The sequence below is a fragment of the Vollenhovia emeryi genome, unplaced genomic scaffold (assembly GCF_000949405.1).
Source record: "Vollenhovia emeryi isolate VEMERY1.0 unplaced genomic scaffold, V.emery_V1.0 DF939133.1, whole genome shotgun sequence".
NCBI classification, from domain to species: Eukaryota; Metazoa; Arthropoda; class Insecta; order Hymenoptera; family Formicidae; genus Vollenhovia; species Vollenhovia emeryi.
In genome coordinates this window covers 1597868-1619768 of record NW_011967233.1, presented here as the reverse complement: position 1 = coordinate 1619768, position 21901 = coordinate 1597868, and the positions used below count along the sequence as shown (strand labels likewise).

Sequence of the window (21901 nt, the reverse complement as noted above, 5' to 3'; positions counted from 1 at the left end):
GATACCTAAATTCAATTATACTTAATTATACACTCGCCCGGTAAACAATTTTTTCATGCGTGAACGTGAATAAATTTATAGAAAAATATACATCAAATATGTTCGTATATATTTTTACATTGTATATTTCTACATTCTGTTATATACAATTCTATACAGTTCTGTATACTTTCTTAGACTTATACATGCTTTTATATAAAAAAAACTTTTTAATGTGATAAATTGCTTATTCACAATTATATGTAAATAATTGTGTACAATTGTACAAAGTTATATAATTATAAATAAGCAATTTTTTCCTTTCAAAAATTTTTCATATAAAAGCATGTACGATCTATAAAATTATATACATAGAACTGTGTAGAATTATATAAAAATATACAATGTAAAACCATGTATGGACATATTTGATATATAATCATGTATAATACTATATGTTTATGCATGTTCATCCATGAAAAATCTTTTACCGGGCGTGACACTGATATCTAAAAACTTTTATTATTATTATTGTTTTATTTGGGAGGGTGGGGCGCAAAATTTTCAGTTACGACACTGCATATCTACATGGGCCAAATGCTGAAAGCATCATTCTACCTCCTTTCCGCGTACAACGAGCAATAAAGATAGAACAATGCTTTCAACACGAAAGCGTGCAAGACGAACCTTTGCGCCTAATTTACAATGTGCTCTTTGTGCGTGGAAACATTCGGTTTTACATAAACGCAATTTATCAACTTGCAAAAATTTTTTTAACGTATTTATTGGCTACAAAACGGAATGTTTCCAGACGCAAATAGCACATTGTAGATTATAGGAATATAACCATAATCCGGCGTTTAAAGCCTGATCTACAATGTGTCCTTTGCGTCTAGAAACATTGTATTTTAGCCAATAAATAGGTTTAAAAAAATTAGCGCGAGTTGATAAACTGTACGTTATACGCTGTGCGCAATCGTGCGTTGTCGGCGAATTTTTTCAAAAGCGTTTTAATCTGCTTATACAAAACCAAATGTTTCTAGACGCAAAGAGCACATTGTAGATTAGGCGTGAGCGTAGGCGGGCGATGAGAACGAGCGTGGGAGAGACAGGCGCCCAGAAGGGGCGCTACGCACTGGGCGGCAAAGGGAAGGGGGCGGGGGTCGACGTCGTTGACGCGCGCGAGGCGAACGACGGGCCGCGCGGCGCGCCGTTACTCGTCGTTGGTCCGCGGCGGAGTTGATCTTGCGCGCTGTTGCCCAGCATCCGGATCCATGGAAGGTTAATGGGAGATGCACGATCGATAACGATCGCTCGACGACGACGATCCTCGTCGATGGACGCGCTGTCTAACCTCAAAGACGACCCTCGACGCTGCCGTCGGTGAGATTCGCGAATAGCGAGTGGAGTCTCGCCCGGAGTATCCGCGCGGAGAGAAATACTTGCTTTACCCCGAAGAGAATAAGATGAGAGGAGGCGCGATGTGGGGCCTGCTGTTGCTCGCGGGAGGCTGCGTCGTCCTGGCCGACCCCGAGGCCGAGCCTTCGGAGGAGCTGTTCCGTCGGCTGCCGAAGAACCGCAACGAGGACAAGTGCTACGACGAGAACGGCAGGCCGCAGGTACGTCCCGATTGTCTGTGTTATTTATATGCGCGATAAATAATGCAAATTCTCACGCTTCGGAAAGAAAAAAAGAGATCGGCACCTCCGTGTTTAAAAAAAAAGAATATTACCTTTATTTAATATAATTGATATCAAAATATATGCGTGATGCAAGTGTCTTAAAATACTGCTGCAACACTTTGATTTTTTTCACATAAAATTGTGCCGGAAGAGACGGAAAAGTCACTGAAGTACTTTTCCTTTCTTCTGCAGCGCATCGGCGTATTTCGTATACAATCTTATCTATTAATTCTTCGTATAACACGAATAAGTTTTTAACATTTTTTTTTCGTAACATTTGATCCTGTTTTTCTGCACAATTCTTAATTATTGTGTAATAACTATCAAAATGATTATGTAACGCCTACCGGTTTTGCTTGATGTTGTAATGTTAATTTTTTTGTATATAAGCGTAACTTTTTAAAATTCAATCTGTTCGTCAATTCTTTTGCCCGACGATGATTTTTCCCAAAGTCAAAATCCTCGGTCGAATATCAATTTTTTAATCGCCGCTTGTACTTTTCGCATGGTTAATTACATCGGCACCGGATTTCGGGAGGAAAGGTTATCACGGGGTTATTCCAAGTTGCTTGAACCCGCAGATAAATTGTGTGGGCCACGATATAAATGGACCAAGATATCATTTGCGAAGTCCGCGAGATGTGTCTTCTGTATTAGAAATAGAATCCTTTCCTATTTAGGTCGATCGCGGCTTGAGAAAATTGTTACACCCGGCCCAATTTCTTACATTTACCTGTGGGTGAACATCTAAATTTTGTATCCAACGTATTTATTAATTGTCCCTCTTGTGAATTTCATGTGAATTCGATCAATCTTGAAGACTATCGTGTTGTGTCTACAAAAAAGATTTTTTTTATTGACTAAACTTACATAATTCTGTTTGAAACTTTACTATCGTGTAATAAAAAAAAGTCTCCCTTTTATCGCGCATCGAAGTGTATCGCTATCCAATTTAAATTTTAGTTTAATTTTTTTTTAATAGCAATGAATCTACGAAGCGTCGATATATAAATAACGAAATATACCGTGGGAAATTTATTATTTGTTAGAATTTAACATCAGCACGTTGTGCGATATAATTTAACAAATTGCACACAACGCTGTGGAATATTTCAAATTGAACGAATATAAAACCCTGTAAGAGATTCAATTAAACGAACGTCGCGACGTGTATTTTTTTTTAGAGGTGCATACCGCCGTTCGAGAACGCGGCTTTCAACGTGCTGATGGAGGCAACCAACACGTGCGGCGACGAGCATCCCATCGAGTTCTGCAAGCAGACGGGCGTGCAGAAGAAGTCGTGCGAGATCTGCCGACGCGGCGACCACTCGGCCTCCTTCCTCACCGATCACGATAACAACGACAATGCTACCTGGTGGCAGTCGGACACCTTGTACGAGGGCATCGAGGATCCCAACCAGGTCAATCTTACTCTCCACCTAGGTGCGTTCTCGTGATGATATGTCCCTGTGGAAGACGCACTGCGAGAGACGTCCCAGTCGTTTGCGCTGGTCACCCATTCGCTCTCTCGCTCGTACACTGGCTCTTTCTCCTATCCTACTTCCTTATCTATGAGGATGTACGCGCGATGAGATAAATCATGCAGCGTACAAAGGATGATGGGGAAATCACGAAGCTCTCGCGCGAGCTTTGGTAGCGAATTTATTCTGAGGCCCCGCGCGCAGGAGGAAATATTATTGGAATAGATGTTAGATGTATATTAGAGAAGAGAAAGAAGAAAAGAGATTCAATATAACGCACAATGAAAAAGAATAAGATGCAAGATATATATGTATATAAGAACTGTGTCATACAGTTATAATTAAAAATGTTTATATTCCAGCTTATGAATTTAAACAATGTGGATATTTAATATTTATCGCTGTTCCTAATATTTTCTCTATTGTGCGCCGGCCTTAAGGGGAAGGTATTAAAGCTCCTTCATTATTAAAGCTTCAAAAATAGGTGATTTTTAAATATTGTTTTTTATATGTAAATACAAACCTAAAATAATGCTTTTTTAAAAGTAAAGCTTGAAGTTTATACAATACATAAAAAGTTTTGTCAAATATTTTATTGGTAGTAAGACTGAAAAACAAAACATCGTGGCTAAAGTTGTACGAAATACGCGGGAGACTGGTTGACAGGATTTCAACTACAATTGTTATCTAAAATAAACGGCAGTGCTTATTAAACTACAGACTAGAGGCTACGATCCATCGAGCCGGACTTTTGAAAAATTGATTTTTCGATAAGAATTATTTAACGCCAGCAACTGATTAATCAATGTAGAAAATTGCTTGGCTGGCAAATTCTAATTAAAGAAATTAATTGATAAACGCGAAGATGCCATTACTAGTACTGTTTATTGCGATAAATATTGCCACATGCCTCAGTGGTCGAATTGGTGAGACGCCCGCCTAGAGTGTAGCGAGATCCAGGTTCAAACTCTGGCTGAGGTAATCTTTCGCAATGAATTTCTTTAATTAGAATTTCTCATGCAAAAAACTTTTAGCGCCGTAAATATTAAAAATTAAGAAAAATATCATTTTTTATACTTCAAACTTCACTTTAAAAAAATGCATTTTAATAGTGTACCCCCCTTGATTGATGTGGGATCCAGGCTTGGGAGTTAGGATATTTTAACTGGAAAATTAGAACGTTTTGGTTCGATTGGTCAGACTTTTCGAGCGTGCATTTTAAAATAATATTTTTCGGATTAATTAACTGAATTATTACGTTATTTAATTATTTGATAAATAACAAGCCAGCAACAAGATCTTTGTACGGTCCGATGTATGCTAATTCACGTGCTATAATTATTCTATTTCGAAAATCTAATTTAATTAATTTTATTTACGTAAACTACAGGAATTTTGTCTTGATAAATTATGTGTCTGTCAATCACAGTTGGTTTTAATCGTCTCGCACGAAAGGTGACGGGGAAAAGAAGAAGCGTATACAAAGTCAGAGTTACAATCTGTATGCCATATGTTCATTCATCAAAGCCTTCTCTCTCATATCTTCTTGCGTATCATTACTGTTACGTATCGATGTGTCTTATGATACTTATCTTATGATCTTATGATCTTAGAAGATGACATTTCTAATGATAGAGATAATTTGACAATAGTTTTAATAATAAAAAAATTGAACCTCTAGATCTCGCTACAAATTTCAGAGAAAAAGTTACATTGATCGTAAGATGTCTCGAAACGGAATAATTTGTTATTTGAAACATTTATTTTTAATAATAATTCAGATACTTGAAGCACTCAGACTAAATGAAGCGTTTTATATAGGTACATATTTACATAAACAATCTACGTCTAAAGGTTTTATTTCTGAAATATTTCTGAATGAAAGTGATAAGTAATACGTTAATTAATTAATTTTTTATTTGTTACTTATATTACTTTAGATATAATCTATTATATTTAAATATAAAATTATTAGTACTACTTTTATTCATAACGTTTCATGATATTCTGATTGTTTAGGAAAGACGTTTGACATAACATACGTCAGAGTACTGTTCGAGTCACCCCGGCCGGAAAGTTGGGGTATCTACAAGCGGAAGAACGAGAAGTCGCCGTGGGAGCCTTATCAGTTTTATTCAGCGACATGCCGGGACACATACGAGCTGCCCGAGTCGAAAGAGACCGTTCGCGGTGACGACACGCGCGTGCTATGTACCTCGGAATTCTCCGACATCTCCCCGCTCACCAAAGGCACCGTCGCCTTCTCGACCTTGGAGGGCCGACCCTCCGCCTATTACTTCGAAACCAACCCCGAGCTTCAGGCAATTGACAATCACTGAAAATAATATATTCTCACTTAACGTAACAAAATTCAGATGAACAGTTTTAATTCTGTTTGTAAAAATAATCTTGGATTTTTACATTAAAAAATTAAACTTGTCAACGAAATCGGACAAATTGCAACTAGTAGTCGAGATTAAAGTTTAGTTGATGAAAAAATAATTTAATGAAAGTTGGGATTTCAAGCAGAAAGTAGTTGAAAGGCATGAGATTTCTTTGACGACGAAATTAAAAGTTTTTCTTAGACTACATGTATTTCATAGTTGTATGGTATAAACGATACTTTAACAAATACGATTTTGTATTTTATAGGAATGGGTGCAAGCGACAGATTTGAGAATCACTCTGGACAAGCTGAACACGTTCGGCGATGAAGTTTTCGGCGACACGCAAGTGCTGAAATCTTACTACTATGCGATAGCCGACGTAGCGGTCGGTGCGAGATGCGCTTGCAACGGCCACGCCGGAGAATGTGTGAACAGTACCAGTGTTGACGGCAGAACTCGCAGAGTCTGCCGGTAATAATTTCGTTCCACTCAGTGACTTTGTACGCAATTGTACTTTGGCACTCGATATAATATCTTTGTTTCCTCTGTTTTTTTCCTTTTCAAAATTCACTTCTGTGAATTTTCTGACACTGCATCGTCTAAATAAATTACTATTTATCTTCACGTACACGATTGATAGTTTAGATTGTGATAAAACTTTTTATTTCCAATGATATATTTTTGAAAGTAAAATTATAACCACAATTCGAAGGTATATAAGAGTCAAGACAGGATGTAGAGGGAGGTCCAGGTTCAAACCCTGGATGAGGTAAATTTTTCGCAATAAACTTAAAAATTAGAAGTCATTTAGACACTAACATCTTGTCTCGGCACTTATGTCCTTTATTCCTTCGAATGTGATTTCACGTCAGAGCTTTACGAATTTTATTGTTTATAAAATTATAACACTGTATAATTAAGTTAAATTACTAATCACGATAATAATTTTATCACTTTGCTGCAAGTTAGAAGCTCTAAACTTATTCGCAGATGTGAGCACAATACTGCTGGTCCGGACTGCAACGAGTGCCTACCTTTTTACAATGACGCTCCTTGGGGTCGAGCCACGACTACAGATGCGCACGAGTGCAAACGTGAGTATTTATCTGAATATTATGTCCGTATTTTATTACAGTTTTACATACAATCATTTTACGTACGATAAATTTTGTATATTAATTTCTTCGTGAAAATATATTCGATATAAAGAGAGTTACTGAAATGAATGGTTTCGTTAATTTTAAACTTTAGCAGATTACAAGGCAGGATTTAAAATATAAAGCAAGAAAGTTCAGATATTATTGCTGAGTTATTAAAAGTGAGGAAAGGAATTGCTTTTTTTACACCTTTTGCTAACTTAATTCATTATTCTCTCTTTCATCTTTATTCTTCATTTTCAATCTTTAATATATCTAGTCTTTAATATAATCAGCTAAAAAGTTGCTATGCTGTGTGTTGGGACTAATCTGAATTGACTGGAAAGAAATAGACAAAAATAAAAAAAAATCGTATAATAGAAAGAGATAGTAGAATGTAATTATACAAGAATGTCAGAATTTTTGCATTTCAATAATCTTTGTTACAAAATGTTGCTGGATATGTATAACGTGTTGCGTGTAATCGTAATCGACTCAGAAGCATAATTGATCGTGTAAATTTTTTTTATTTTTTATTTCATATTGCTGTAAATTTGTTTTTACTTAATATCACTAGAATTTTATTCGTAAAAATAACAGTGAAAAACTGCATCGTGGACTTACGATCAGTCTTTTTCTGCATAACATAGTACGTGTCCAACGGGGGGACACGGTGCGCGTTACAAACACCATAAGCGACTGCACCTTCGCCAGCATTACCTGATACCAGCTTTGCCTTTTACGTTCATCTCCCGCTCTCTCGAGTGGGGATGCATGGCTTGTAGGGAAGGTACACGGCCGTTCAATGCACTTTTGTCTGCATTCGGTGTATCGTGGTACCGCGATAAAAGCGTATCTGTCCGCTGATCAAAATTCTCGAAATCCAGTATAATGAAAGACACGATAAAAAGCAGTTTTTCGATGAATATCTAGAGAGCAATTCGAGGAAGTGTAAAATCCGAACTGATTGCGAAATCTAAAGTGACAGTGATCGGAAACGTGTGCCAGTTCATGTAGCAATTTGACAGATATAATCGAACGCAATTAAATATATAATTATATAATTAAAAAACTGCAATATAATAACATGGAGTAATGAAATAAGTTGAATTATATGCATCGATCTCTGTGGATGTTCTTATATCGGGGAAAAAAATGAAATTAATCGCGTTATTGATGGTAGCACATTGCATATTGCCGTGCACGCCGCAGGATGAATTGCGTCCCTGGTTTTCAAGATCCAGTAATTGATAATTTATCATAATATATTGTTTATAAAATTGTTTATAATCGTATTATATTAACAAGATATTCGATTATGACATTTTGAATGAAATTTATATATCTTTGTACAAACTGTAACATAAACTCCAATATTAAGTTATTATTCAAAATTATAATTATTAGATGAAATGTAATTAATAATTCATTAATAAATTAATGAAATATAATTAAATAATTATTATTTCTGTCATTATTTATTTGATGCAAACAAATTATTCTTAACGTTTCCTTGCATTATTCTTTTCCGCTGTTATAAAATATATTTTAATATTAATATAAAAATATACAATTATTTGAAATTGAAAAGGATGACATATTTGTCGTTTCTTCTTCTTGCGTGTAAAATTTCTGCAATTAGTTAATCTGTTAATTCGTTCATCTATTATTTTTTGCAGCTTGCAACTGTAACGGATACTCGGACAGGTGTTACTTCGACAAGGAACTGTATAAGCTGACCGGTCACGGAGGTCATTGCTTGGACTGTCGTGCCAATCGCGACGGCGCCAATTGCGAACGGTGTCGCGAAAACTATTATCAGCGATCCGAGGATAACTACTGTGTTGCATGCAACTGCGATGAGATTGGTATAATAATTCTAAATAAAATAATTGCGATCTCAGATCTGATAAAATTTTAAATTTAAATTAACATCAGAATTTTGTACTATGTGAATAGAGATTGGTTCTGTTCTAAACAAAACTTTTTTTTATAATAAATTGAAATTGAATAAATTGCAGGGTCAAGAAGCTTGCAGTGCAACAGCGAAGGTAAATGCCAGTGTAAACCTGGCGTAACGGGAGATAAATGCGATCGCTGTGCAGCCAATTTCTACAACTTCGGCTCGCAGGGCTGCACTTCCTGCGAGTGCAGCTTGGCAGGATCGTTTGACAACGTTCCCAATTGCGATACTGTCACGGGAGTTTGCGTCTGTAAGGAGAACGTCGAGGGAAAACGCTGCAGAGAGTTAGTATCTCTTGCTTCAACTATTTAATCGTATCTTTTTTTGGGAAAAAATTAGTTTAATTGATTCACACTTTAGTATATCGACTGCCAACGTCTTAAATGATAAATTTGTGGCTTTTTGTGATCTTTTGGCTTACACTATTACTAAAGAATAATTTAAATATTATTTGTGCTTAGATTGTACAGATCTTCTCGCACATTGTACGTTTTTTGCAATAATGATTCTCTAATCAGTTTAGACTAGTTTGCATTATCGTGAGTTTGGGTCTCTTTTTTAAATGAAGTTTTGTGCGTTCTCGAAAGTTGAAATTAATCGAGCGCCAAAATTGACCAGGTGTCGTCCAGGTTTCTTCAATCTAGCTGTGGACAATGAGTTCGGCTGTACTCCCTGTTTCTGTTACGGCCACTCCTCGGTCTGTCGGCCGGCGAACGGTTACTCGAAGCTGTTCATCGAGAGTATATTCGTGCGAGGAAACGAACGCTGGTCCGCGTCCGTGGCCGGCAATCCGATTCCGTTGCATTACGACGCACTGACACAAACGGTCTCGGTTACCGCGCTCGACCGCGACAACGTGTACTTCCTCGCGCCCGACAAGTTTCTGGGGGACCAGCGTGCGTCGTACAATCAGTACGTATCGTTCATACTGAGGATAGGGGAAACCGGCCCGGCTCCTACGGCACGCGACGTAATTTTAGAAGGTGGAAACGGCGAGCAGATCACGCAGCCGATCTTCGGCCAGAACAATCGTTTACCGACTGTCACAGTGTGTATTTTTACTCTCTCGCCCTTACTTTCTTACAACACATCGCACTAACGTGATTATCTTACAGCCTCAAGAGTACCGGTTTAAGCTGCACGAGCATGTCAACTACGGCTGGCAACCGCGATTGTCCTCTCGTGCTTTCATGTCGATTCTGTCAAATTTGACCGCCATCAAGATCCGCGGAACCTACACTCATCAAGGCCGGGGATTTTTGGACGACGTGAAACTAGAGACTGCTCATCGTGGCGCAGCTGGCGAATCAGCCGACTGGGTGGAGCACTGTCAGTGTCCTCACGGCTACGTTGGCCAGTTTTGCGAGTCGTGCGCGCCTGGATTTCACCACGACCCGCCCAATGGCGGCCCCTTCGCTCTTTGTGTCCCTTGTAACTGCAACGGGCATGCCGATATTTGCGAAGCCGAGACCGGTAATCGGAGTTTATCGCATTATACACTTCGAAGAGAGACAAATCAAACCGAACTCGAGAGATAAAGTAACTGTTTAGTTTACAAAACTCTTTGAGATTATAAATTTCTGGCGGACGCGAAATTGTGGATTTAGCTTGAATTTAGTTTATTGTTGCGTTACTTGTTTAGTCAATAGACAATAATTGTTTAGACAATAGCTTTGACGATCTTTCGAACGTATTGCAAGTCTGTTTCTTGCTCTTATCTAATTATTTCTGAAATATTTAATAATATCTCAAGTATGATATTGTTCTCCTATATTCCAGGACAATGTATCTGTCAGCATAATACTGCGGGAAGCAATTGCGAGCTGTGTAGTAGAGGATATTACGGTTATCCATTGAAAGGAACCCCAGACGATTGCAAACCGTGCCCCTGTCCCGACAATGGGCCTTGCATTCTTTTGGGCAACAATCCGGATCCCATCTGTTCCGAATGTCCTATCGGCAGGACCGGTAAGCATACAGTTTTTGCAGATACATTTTTCTCATGGATTAGACAGAACCCTACGCAAGGTAGGGTGTTGCTTTAAATCTTCGCCTTACTAAATGAATGAATCTACTATGTACTAGAATTGAATATCGAAAAGATTAGACAGACCCCTACGCAAGGTAGAGCGTATCATGAAACACAAGTAAAAGCATCCTACTCCTTGCGTAGGAGTCTTGGTAATTTTATCGATATTTTTAGTATATAATGTGTCTGTTGTTTCTGTTTTTACAATAAATAACAGCTTTAGTTGCCGGTCAACTACTTTTGCAACTGACGAACCTTTTGTCGTTGTAGTTAATACTTCAACGTAGCATCTATTAATATTTCTTATGTTCTTTCTTCCCCCCCCCCCCTCCTTTTTTTAAATTGATGAAAGATCATATGAAATATATGTGTACGTTCTTGCGCAGGACCTAGATGTGAAACATGCTCCGATGGTTATTACGGGAATCCTGAGAGAGGTGTCGCTTGTCGTCCCTGCGACTGCAATAACAATATCGACTTAAATGCAGTTAGAAATTGTAACCACGAAACGGGAGAGTGTCTCAAGTGCGTCAATAACACAGCGGGCTTTCACTGTGAGGAATGCCTGGCTGGTAAATATAATATTTCCTTCGTGGATTTTTTAATAATATAATATATATATATATATGTTTAATTATATTATATTTTTTTATATTATTGTGATCGGAGAGGAGAGGAATAATCCTGACTTTCTTTGAGAGCTTTCTATTAATTTAAAAATCGCAATACAATGCGAATACAATGTCTGCTCTGCGAGAGGCGCGCGTATCGAGTTGGTATAGCAGCGAGTCGCCAGAAATGGATATCCGACTACATTATTATGTTTTGTATAATAGGATATTACGGAGACGCGCTGTCGGATCGCAAGGAAGACGGCTGCAAGTTGTGTCAGTGTTATGCATCGGGTACTTTGGAACTTGACGACGGAAGGATCGTGCCGTGCGATCAATTAACGGGTCACTGCGCCTGTAAGCCACACGTCATAGGTCGCAATTGCGACAAGTGTGAGGAAGGCTATTACCATATTATGAGTGGGGAGGTAAAGTGAGCTAAGCTAAAATAAAAGATAGAGATAATGTAATGGTAACTGATACACTATGAGTTGTTAACTTACTGGTTAAGTAACACACGTTTACTTAAATAATGTGTCGTTTATCTCATGCACACGAATTTGTACTGCTTCTAAATTTAAGATATTTTCAAATTGCCTCAGTAAAAGATTTTTGTGTCGCAGGGTTGCACGCCGTGTAACTGTGATCTGGAAGGTTCGTATAATCGCACCTGTGACACAATAACAGGACAGTGTCAGTGCCGACTTGGAGTAACGGGTCAACATTGCGATGCCTGTGAGCCCTATCAGTACGGGTTCGGCCGCGAAGGTTGCAAGCCTTGCGATTGCGACAGTATCGGCTCCCAAGATTTGCAATGTGATGCAAGCGGACAGTGTCCCGTAAGTGTCGATACCTGTATAAAACTTCTGCACATGTAAATATTCTGTAATGTAACAAAATGGATGATTAAGAGGATTTTGAAGTAAAATCACGTTTACACAGTTACTTATGGTAAAAATCCAATCAACTGTAAGCTTATATAAAAATTTTATTATTATTTCTTGGATTTTTGTATTTTTGTGATAATAAATTTGTTTGCTCCTTCTTGTATAATATTTTTGACATTTGTCGGTAGTGCTTGACGAACGTTGACGGCAGACGTTGTGATCGCTGTAAGGAGAACAAGCACAACCGTCAGCACGGATGTATTGACTGTCCCGATTGTTATAATCTTGTACAATCGGCAGTCAATGATCACCGACGACGTTTGGCTGAGCTTGAAGATACCCTCTATAAGATCAACAGCAGTCCCACTGTCATTAAGGATTCCGATTTCGAAAAAGAGCTGAAGAATGTACAGGAAAGAGTGGGAACATTATTGACTATCGCCAAGCGAGGATCCGGCAGTAAATATTATTATTGTCATCTATTTATTTTGAACTGAAAATTAAATAATAATTCTATATAATTAAATGATGAAAAATTATCATAAAAGTGAAAAGTATTTTAATGAAGTTATAAACACTTAATATTGTGATTTTGCTTATATTACTGTAAAAGTAAAATCCGATATTTTTATCAGGTGAGAATAAAACGTTGGTGGAACAGCTGGACGAACTGCGCGAGCAATTAATTACGATTGACAAGATCTATCAGACCGTGAATGTGACAGCGATAGACGCAGGTGTTATAACCGAGAAAGGTTTGGCGAGTATTTATGAGGCAGAGAAAGTTTTGGATAAAATTTACGAGCAGCTAACGGTAAACAACATTTTGTTTCCTTTATAATACTTTATAATAATTTTTAATCTTGACTGTACACTGTAAAATTACAAGATTATCTAAGAATATTTTATTTTAGTCGCAATATATCTGTTAGCGCATATAAGGCAAAGTTTTTTTTTTAAATATATCTGTTCTCTTATCTACTTTTTTTGCTTATGCCATCCACACCAGTCAACACGCCATTTCCAACTTTTATTAAAATTTACTGTGATTTACACTCTTTATATGTACTCTCGTTCCAATAACTAACTTCATATTTTATTTCACGGACAACGTAATTTTACTTTTGTATTATTCGCATACCGATGTTCTAATTTCCTAATTCTATCTCATACTGAAGATGGTCCAATTTGCAATCAAAACGTATACATTTTTTATCTAATAAAATTCTTTGACACTACCATCTTGTCTAGGCTCTGAGCCCTATTTTTTTATCGTTTGATTTCTATTATACGAGCCATAGTTTTTTACTTCTTTTTTTTATTTCAAAAGGTTCGATTACAATTTCACCAATAATTCTTATTTTAAGTCGATTAGCTATTAAAAAATTTTATGAACAACAGGAGGCGGAAGATTACTTGGGTACGGATGGAGCGAGTGCTTTATCTTCGGCAAAACTGCGCGCTGAGCAAGTTGGCCAGCAGAATCAGCAGATGACATCGATCGCGCAGGAGGCGCGTCAATTCGCTGAAGCGTATGTATCTTTCACCGTAAATATGTATAAATTTTACATTAATTTCATTAATGAAAAGTAGAATTTTTTCGGAGAGTTAATTGTAATTTCCGTTTTGTTATTTGTGCTCATAGTTCTCTATCCTCTAGATTCTTTTAGGTAAAAATAAAGAACTATTTATAAATAATTATTAAACAATTTCTTCAAATCATTCTTACTAAAAAGTTTTTAGTGATGTTTTATAATGTTATATTATTGTATAATATTATATTAGAATTTGCTATTTTTTTAGGAACACGAACGAAGCCAAGAAGCTTCATGCGATGGCGGAGCAAGCGCGAAACACGACATTTGAGGCTTATAATCTCGCTAAACAAACAATATCGAAATATTCTAATATAACGTTAGTAATATTTCCCTTTTTTCTCTACTTATAAATACTATTTATTTTATTGACTTATAATTGTTATTTAATATTTGCGATCGTCTAATGTAATCATTACATGCAGAGTATAGAAAAAAAGATTTTGTGCAGGGATGAAATAAGGGATCTGGAGAACAAGTTGGCGCAATTGGAGGATCGTATGGACGAAGTGAGGAATCTTACTGCCATCGCGGCTACCAAGTCCTCGGCTGTTTCTCAGGAAGCGTTAGATTTGCTAATCCTCGATCTAACGCTGCCTCCGGTTGATATCGAGCAATTGCGACAGCAAATAGAAAGCGTTAACAGTGTGGTAATTATGACATAATAATATAAATAAATACCATAATTACAGAATTACAATATATTTGAGTCGAAAAGAACTAATCTAAAAATAATATGAAAGCTAGTGCTAATACAAAATCTAAATAATCTACGTGTTATGAAATAGAGCTTGCAGATTAAAGAGCAGGCGCAACTTTTACTGGAGGAAAATGAGAATCTTATCAGAGAAATGGCTGAAAAGGTTAGAAAGAGCGAAGATCTTTTAGAAAAAGCTCAAGAACAACAAGCCTCAACGTCCGAACAGTTAGCTGGATTGGACGACGCCAATCATACGGCAAACAAGGCTGTTCAACGTGGCGATCAGACACTGAAAGAAGCTCAAGAGACCTTGAAGAAATTAGGAGGTGAGTATTGTAGAAAGAAAATCTTGAAAGTTTTTATTTTATGAGACTAGAAAAACGAAGAAACTCGTGAATTTGTTAAAAATTTTTGTAAGAAACTGAATTCTTATATTGTATTAGAATTTGATGCCGAGGTGCAACGTGAACGTGTTAAGGCTCGTAGCGCCTTGAAAGACATCCAACAAATTGAAGATTTGCTTAATAATGCTAATACACAAGCCAGAGAGACGGAGAGAGTGCTAAATGGGTCGGAAGGTAATGCTAAAAGCGCACTCGAAATTGCGCAAAATGCTCAGGTAAGATAGCTACAATTAATTTTATAAAGCACTGCTATAAATTACTGTATAATAAAGTTATCACTCATTATTTTTTCTTACTAAAACACTACAATATAACTTGTATTTTATTTGTATTTTTTAATTATTTCTTTATTAACTTATTTTCATTCTCATATATTTATTATCTCTTATATATTATATGTACATAGATACTGGATTATCTTCTTTATTTTATTAAATATATGATAATATATCGTAACATATTACATGTTCTTACAGAATTTTGCGGATAGAGCGAGCACTAACGCAAATGACATCAGAATGGAAGCAAATAATACGAAAATTGAAGCTCTACGACTTGGAAACGAAGCCCAAAAGTTGCACCTACGAGTTGACACTACGGATTCGATGATCAAGCAGTATGAAGTCCAGATGACCAAGGACGCCAATATCACCGCCGAGGTAAAAATTTAATTAATTAAATTAGTTAAACAGGAGGGGGGAAAAGAATAGGAGGTAAAATATAAATTGAACAGAATCCAAGGCTATTTCTATTTGTTTAATTGAACTGTCTCTTATTTAAGAATTCAAGATTAACGACAAGGTAGATTACTGTGCCTAAACCTCTAATTTTTAGGCAAACTATAAAGTTGGCCAGGCGAAGACCAACGTAACTATGGCGTCACAGCAAGTCGACAAGGCTTTATCTGAGGTTGCCATGATCATTAGGGAGCTCGAGAATCTACCAGAAATCGGTGAGTTTGAACTCCTACGATCGCTTGATCTTCGAATTTTAGATTCGTCTATCTCTAACGTATATAAAAGTCTATTTCTAGATTCCATTCTATAAATTCTAAGTGTATATTATCTATCAATGCAAAGTCAAATGTGATCATTTTTCTTAAAACATTAACTTTAATTTCGTAAATTAGACGACGCTGATTTGAATCGCTTAGAAGAACGCTTAGTTGCCGCTGAAAAAGAAATTAAGGCCGCAAATTTGGATCAGCGTATCCGTACATTGACGGATGCGAAAAATCTACAAACACAGTGGGTTAAAAATTATGAAGATGAGGTCAGCAGACTGCGAATTGAAGTGGAGAACATCGATGATATTCGAAAGGCTTTACCAACTGATTGTTATCAACGTGTCCGTCTTGAGCCTTAAAATTAATTTTTTTACCTTATTCATTTTGCGTCATTTTTTTAAGAAGTATATTATAAGCTATATGACGTTTGAAGTCCTGTGTATCCTTAGCGTTAAGGTTCAAGGATTTTTCAATTGTTTTTAGATCGAGGATCTTTAAATCGTTAAAGAGCTTCCATTTCCTTAAAGACAAGATACTAGAATTTTTTTAGTATGTTAACATTGGCAAATTCAGATTAGATTTTTCAGTGATAAGCAATTTCTTAAATAATAAGACAAAAATGAACAAGTTTTTAAAGAAAATCTACTTAATAATTTTAAACAAATATACTTAATAACTTACATAGATTCTTAACTCCTTCATTGTATATGACACATATGTACGTGGGAAAAGACGTGCCACCAGTGCGTATGACGCATGTATACGCATCTCAAGAAGAACTGATTTATATTTTTGCCTCGAAAATCTTGATATTAAAATCATGAAATAAATCTTTAAAAAACTTGTTCACAGTAGTGGCACGAATACCTCATTTTCGTCACACTACGAAGGGGTTAATGATAAAGATCTTGTGATTTGCAAAGATACAATTTAGAAATTATTTAAGACTTTTGATACACATCTTTTTGCAAACAAATAAATTTTATAATTCCAAATGAAAAGTTTCTTAAATAATTTTACACAATGATTAAAAGGCATTTTGCATGTTAGGCTAGGGATGAATTTTGTGCATAAACATATATGCACGTAGTGGCAATAAACATTTCATACCAAAGATTCTTTTATAGTATACATATATGTTTGGATTTATCGTCATTTATCATTCAATTTACATCTCTTCTCTATTATATTTGTTATAATGACTATTAATCATGTATAAATATGTATATAGATTTGTGTACATCCGTAACATGTAACTGCCATGCCAATGCATATTAGTGCATTATTTGCAATGATATACTATTTAAGGAAACAGTTATATTAATTTTAGATACGTTCTTCGGCCTTTGCGAAATAGTGGAACAATGAAAAAGAGAGTAAACACGAATAATCAAAGGAGTAATAGCAAAGCTATTTCCTGTTTCTGGGACCATAAAAAGACAATATAATCGATGTAAGAATACAGTTAAAATTCTTTTTATGTTAAAAATAAAATGAAAGAAAGATCTATTTTGCCCTGTAATATTGGTTGAAAAACACTAAATAAAAAAATATATATGTACGATTATTAGAATAATCAACATGTAGCATTTTATTATTATCAACTATTATTCATATTGCTGAATTATGAAATTCGTTTGATCACGCAGATAAACTTCACGTATGAGTTATATTTTTATATAGATAAGACAGATAAAATAAGACATTTTTATATGAAAATATTCTACAGATTGTAATATTTGAGGATAATAAATATTTTGAAAGTAATTATAAGGGATAATATCTCGGTAATTATGCATGCTATACAGGAGAACAACTGTTGGGTTAATGTTACACGAATATTCATTTGTTCTTTTAGCTTTTGATTCAATAATATTACTTCTATATTTCTTGCAGTTATTCACGAAGTTGATTGAAATGTTTCACAACTTGTATATTATTGGAAGGATAATACATACCTAAATAACATTTTTTAATTATTAAAACGTTTGATCAACTTCATAAATCACTACATATTCTTATCTTCCGAGTAAAGAAAAAAACATATTTATGATTGGGGATGTTTCGTTAGCGAAGAAACAGTTTTAATATATTTTATATATTACATAACATTATTATAACTATAATATATGATATGAATGCTTAAATAGTTTATATAGGCAATTATAGAAAATACTATTGCATTTATTAGTGGTGAATGACATTTACGAGAAGACCATTATAAATTATTATAACTCTGTATTTATTTCTAATGTTGATAAAATCTTGCTATCAGTAATAGGTCAAATGGACTTAGATTACACTTACGGCTACAAAAGAAATCTTTATCTTGATAGAAGGGGAGGAAACGGGGAAGAAGCTAAAGGAGACGAGAGATGATTCATTTAATTATGAATAAAATGATTAAAAACACCAATATAGCAGTCAACACTCCAATGGCTACCCATTGTCCCCGATCTAAAACAAACGGAAAGTAACATCACATGCGTCACTCGAGATTCTTACGAGATCGATGCAAATGATTTTACGAGATTAAATTGCGATTATGTTTTCTTTATGGAGACATTTGTGATTAACGATAACCTGACGAGGCAAAGATTATATTCTGAGATTATAGAATAATTTTTAACATTCACTCTCTAGTTTGCCCGTAAAAAACGTGGCAAACATTCTTTATTATTTAATTTTAACTACAGTACAATTACAGAAAATAAAACCCATGATGTTTTAATAAGATCAATCAAAATTACTCACGAAATTATGATCAAATATATTAAAATTTCGAAAACCACTTGGGAACATACCACATATTCTACTTGTACATACATTATTATCTCTAATTGTTATTTCATCTCTTAGTACATTAAAGGTTATATGAAATTTTTAAAACATTTGACCAAATACGAATAGGTAACTTCGTGAGAAATCAATTTTAAAAAAATTAAGGAAGCGGGAAATATTTACAGTTGTTTACAGCTCACAATACAAATTGTTTCTTATGTTTTATTCGTCAATGTATTCTATTTTTTTCACAATTGGTCGTCGACGAAAAAGAGATAACAATAAAACTACGTCTTCATTCGATTACATTTACAATCTACGCTCTTCTTTCCAATTCGCACAGATATATTAACTGTCTCATGCAACTATCTTTTCCAACAAAGAAAAATATATAATTGTTATTATGCGCGTGTATGCGTATATGTATTTTAACATATTCTCTGTACTACTTGTTTTCAATTCTGAAAATTTCTCACTCTGGTTACGAAGAAGTTATATTTCTTCAACTTTAAGATAATCTCTAATAAAATAAAATCATTTGTACAAGAATTCTTTATCTTCCTGGATCCTAATTCTGAAATAAATTCACAATTGTTTGATGATTTACTCACTACTTAAATTTCTCAATTTAAACCTTCAATTTTTGTATTTCCAGATACTTGAAAAAATCTGAAATTCTTCGATTATTTTATATTCACATTTTCTTAAATCTTTAGATCTCTAGGAGGATTTGATTTCTTAAATTTCTAATATTATAAACTTTTTTATTCTAAAGTTTTAAAATGTTTGCTTTTCGTACTTTTGAAGTTTTTAAATTTTTGACCCGAAAATATGATTCTAATCTTTCAAATTAGCTTCTTTGCATATCCAGATTTTTAATCATTGTCTTTTCAAGTTCTTAAATTTTTTAATCATGTTTCATATTCTGTGTTTCAATCGAGATATCATGTTAAACCTTTATTTTTTAATAAATTATTTGATTTATTTATCCATTCAACTCTTTTCAATCTTTTCACGGATATAGAACTGAAATAGTTTTCGAGATTATCCTGTACATTTCTTCGGTGCTTAAGTTTATGTTGAACAACCGTGCTATTCTGCAACACATATATAATCCTACTAACAATCATCCCTCGGAGATCTAACTGGTCCATCCTGATTTTGATGCTACACTCACATTTGTCAAAAGAGAACTCGATATCTTTGGTAATTATAACAAACTACGTAAACTTACGTAGTAACAGTTAAGATTAATTAGGTCTTGTGTATTGTAATATTTTCTTTTCTAAAATTTACATTGGCCGATATATTTACCTACCACGATCTATGCCACAAAATATTACCTGTCTGCATCTAATTGAAGAATCTTATAATTTTCTTATTTTATTTTCATCTTTATTTTATTTCTACTTACAGTTAGTGCTAATTGTAATTAGTGAAAAAGGCATAACAAAAATGCAAAACGTGATTAATGTCACTGGATGCCAAAACAAAAACTGTTAATAAGGATTTAGATTAGTTACTTTTTATTAGTACTATTTATAAAATTTGCCAATTATTTACTAAATTGTTTCTAAATTATTTCTGGATATTAGAAATAAAAAAGAAATCTACTTGAAATTATTATTGCTATTAAATTATGTTTAACTATTAAATATTATTTGTCAAGACTGGTTACCAATTATTTATTAGTAAGAGCTATATTTGCTAGCCAATAAGTATTTAATTATTATATCCATGTAACAATTATTTACTAAAAATTATTAAAGATTTTTGGTTTTTAAATCACAAAGGAGTATTAATTAATAATATAAAAATTATTACCAAGATAACTCAATAAACATTACATTAAAATATAAAGCAATAGAATTAACGGTACAAAAAGCGATAAAAATCATTACCTTAAAAATAATTTAGACATAATTTAGTAAATAATCCTACAACGAATGATATTAGTTCAGATTATACAACAGCTAATTTTGCAATGATATATTACATACATTACATATAGGCTATTCATGTGCAACATCTGCCTTTCTTCAATGATAGTTTTCAAATTTAAAACTGATACAACATTTCTCTAATTTAATGAGAGACTGCTGTATCTCTCCTTCAAATTTCTAAATATTCCTAAAATTGTGTTTATTACATAAAATTCAAATTTGTGCTACAAATATATGCATAGAATTATACTCTCCAGATTTTAAATAACCATTTCCTTCATCTAAATAAATATTCTAAAGAATAATTGAATTGTTCAAAAACAATTCAATGACGTCAATAAAAAGTACTGTAACTTTTGAAGAGCATCACTTACATTTTCTTATTTACATACATACATACATATATGTATATGTATATGAGTATATACATGTATTTATATGTATATGTTCCAACTTGTAAATACTTAGCGTTTTATATTTTGCTTGTACTTTTAAAACAATGGAAATAAAAAATGAAATCTGAAAATGCAGTTACAATATCTTTTATTGGTATCCTCGAATTGTTTCTAAAGGCTTAGAGCAATTAGCACGATAATTAATCGCTGGAACACAGAAAACAATTGGCGATTGTGGTGGAGAGGGAGGAGAGAGAGGAGGGTTTGTTATCAGAAACTAGATCGGCGACGCTGGATGTCACCGGGGTAGTAGGGGCGGGAATGTAATTGTTATAGTTACCATTACTCATGTGCAGCACCTTGGCCATCTTCTTCATGGTAGCGTCCAGCTTGGAGTCCGTCGTCTCCAACTCATTCCCGAATTCATCCAACATCCTGCAAGGAATTTATCTCATTGAGCCACAGTAACAACAACGTAATAAATTAATAACTATATATATACTAAAGGGTGTTTCAATAAGAAGGCATGATGTTAAACGTGAATTAAAAATTGGTGGTGTACAAAAATAAAAATTTCTTTAATAGAACATGTTTGGTAGGCCATTACAATTAAGTATGGAAGATAATGTCCGCCAAATGTTCGCCACGGCTCCGGCGGCACACGTCAATCCGCTTATCGAAATTTGCTATCACATCTCGACACAACTGCTCCTGAATCTCTTCAATGTGGCGTGAAATTTCGTCTTTGAGTTGCTGGATGGTGGTAGGCTTGTTGGCATAGACTGTACTCTTCAATTTGGGGCCATTTGAAGAGTAAAGTCTATGCCAACAAGTCTACCACCATCCAGCAACTCAAAGACGAAATTTCACGTCACATTGAAGAGATTCAGGAGCAGTTGTGTCGAGATGTGATAGCAAATTT

At 34.7% G+C, this 21901-nt stretch overlaps 2 protein-coding genes across 7 annotated transcripts in view; one reads left to right on the top strand and one right to left on the bottom strand.

Annotated features, from left to right (window-relative positions):
• The first annotated feature begins 410 nt into the window (after positions 1 to 410).
• LOC105567901 (laminin subunit gamma-1) lies at positions 411 to 17627 on the top strand. The gene is made up of 23 exons (XM_012023160.1): positions 411 to 1598; positions 2846 to 3104; positions 5162 to 5463; positions 5795 to 6000; positions 6520 to 6623; positions 8345 to 8533; positions 8687 to 8912; positions 9247 to 9676; positions 9744 to 10101; positions 10408 to 10596; positions 11044 to 11229; positions 11494 to 11696; positions 11892 to 12107; positions 12344 to 12614; positions 12791 to 12969; positions 13557 to 13687; positions 13959 to 14069; positions 14202 to 14400; positions 14539 to 14776; positions 14894 to 15069; positions 15331 to 15513; positions 15689 to 15806; positions 15984 to 17627. The coding sequence occupies exons 1-23, from the start codon at positions 1446 to 1448 to the stop codon at positions 16217 to 16219; spliced, it is 4863 nt and encodes a 1620-aa protein (XP_011878550.1). The 5' UTR covers positions 411 to 1445; the 3' UTR covers positions 16220 to 17627.
• Positions 17628 to 17906: 279 nt separating this feature from the next.
• Positions 17907 to 21901, bottom strand: part of LOC105567899 (syntaxin-6) — an 11505-nt gene continuing 7510 nt past the window's right edge. For 3 of the 6 annotated variants that reach the window (XM_012023156.1, XM_012023153.1, XM_012023154.1), the window contains one exon: positions 20268 to 21414. In XM_012023156.1, the coding sequence (XP_011878546.1) occupies positions 21180 to 21414 (235 nt within the window). In that variant the 3' untranslated portion in view covers positions 20268 to 21179. Of the gene's footprint in view, positions 18318 to 18482; positions 19739 to 20267; positions 21415 to 21901 lie in introns of those variants that run through there. The other 3 variants (XM_012023159.1, XM_012023155.1, XM_012023157.1) reach the window with 2 other exon arrangements.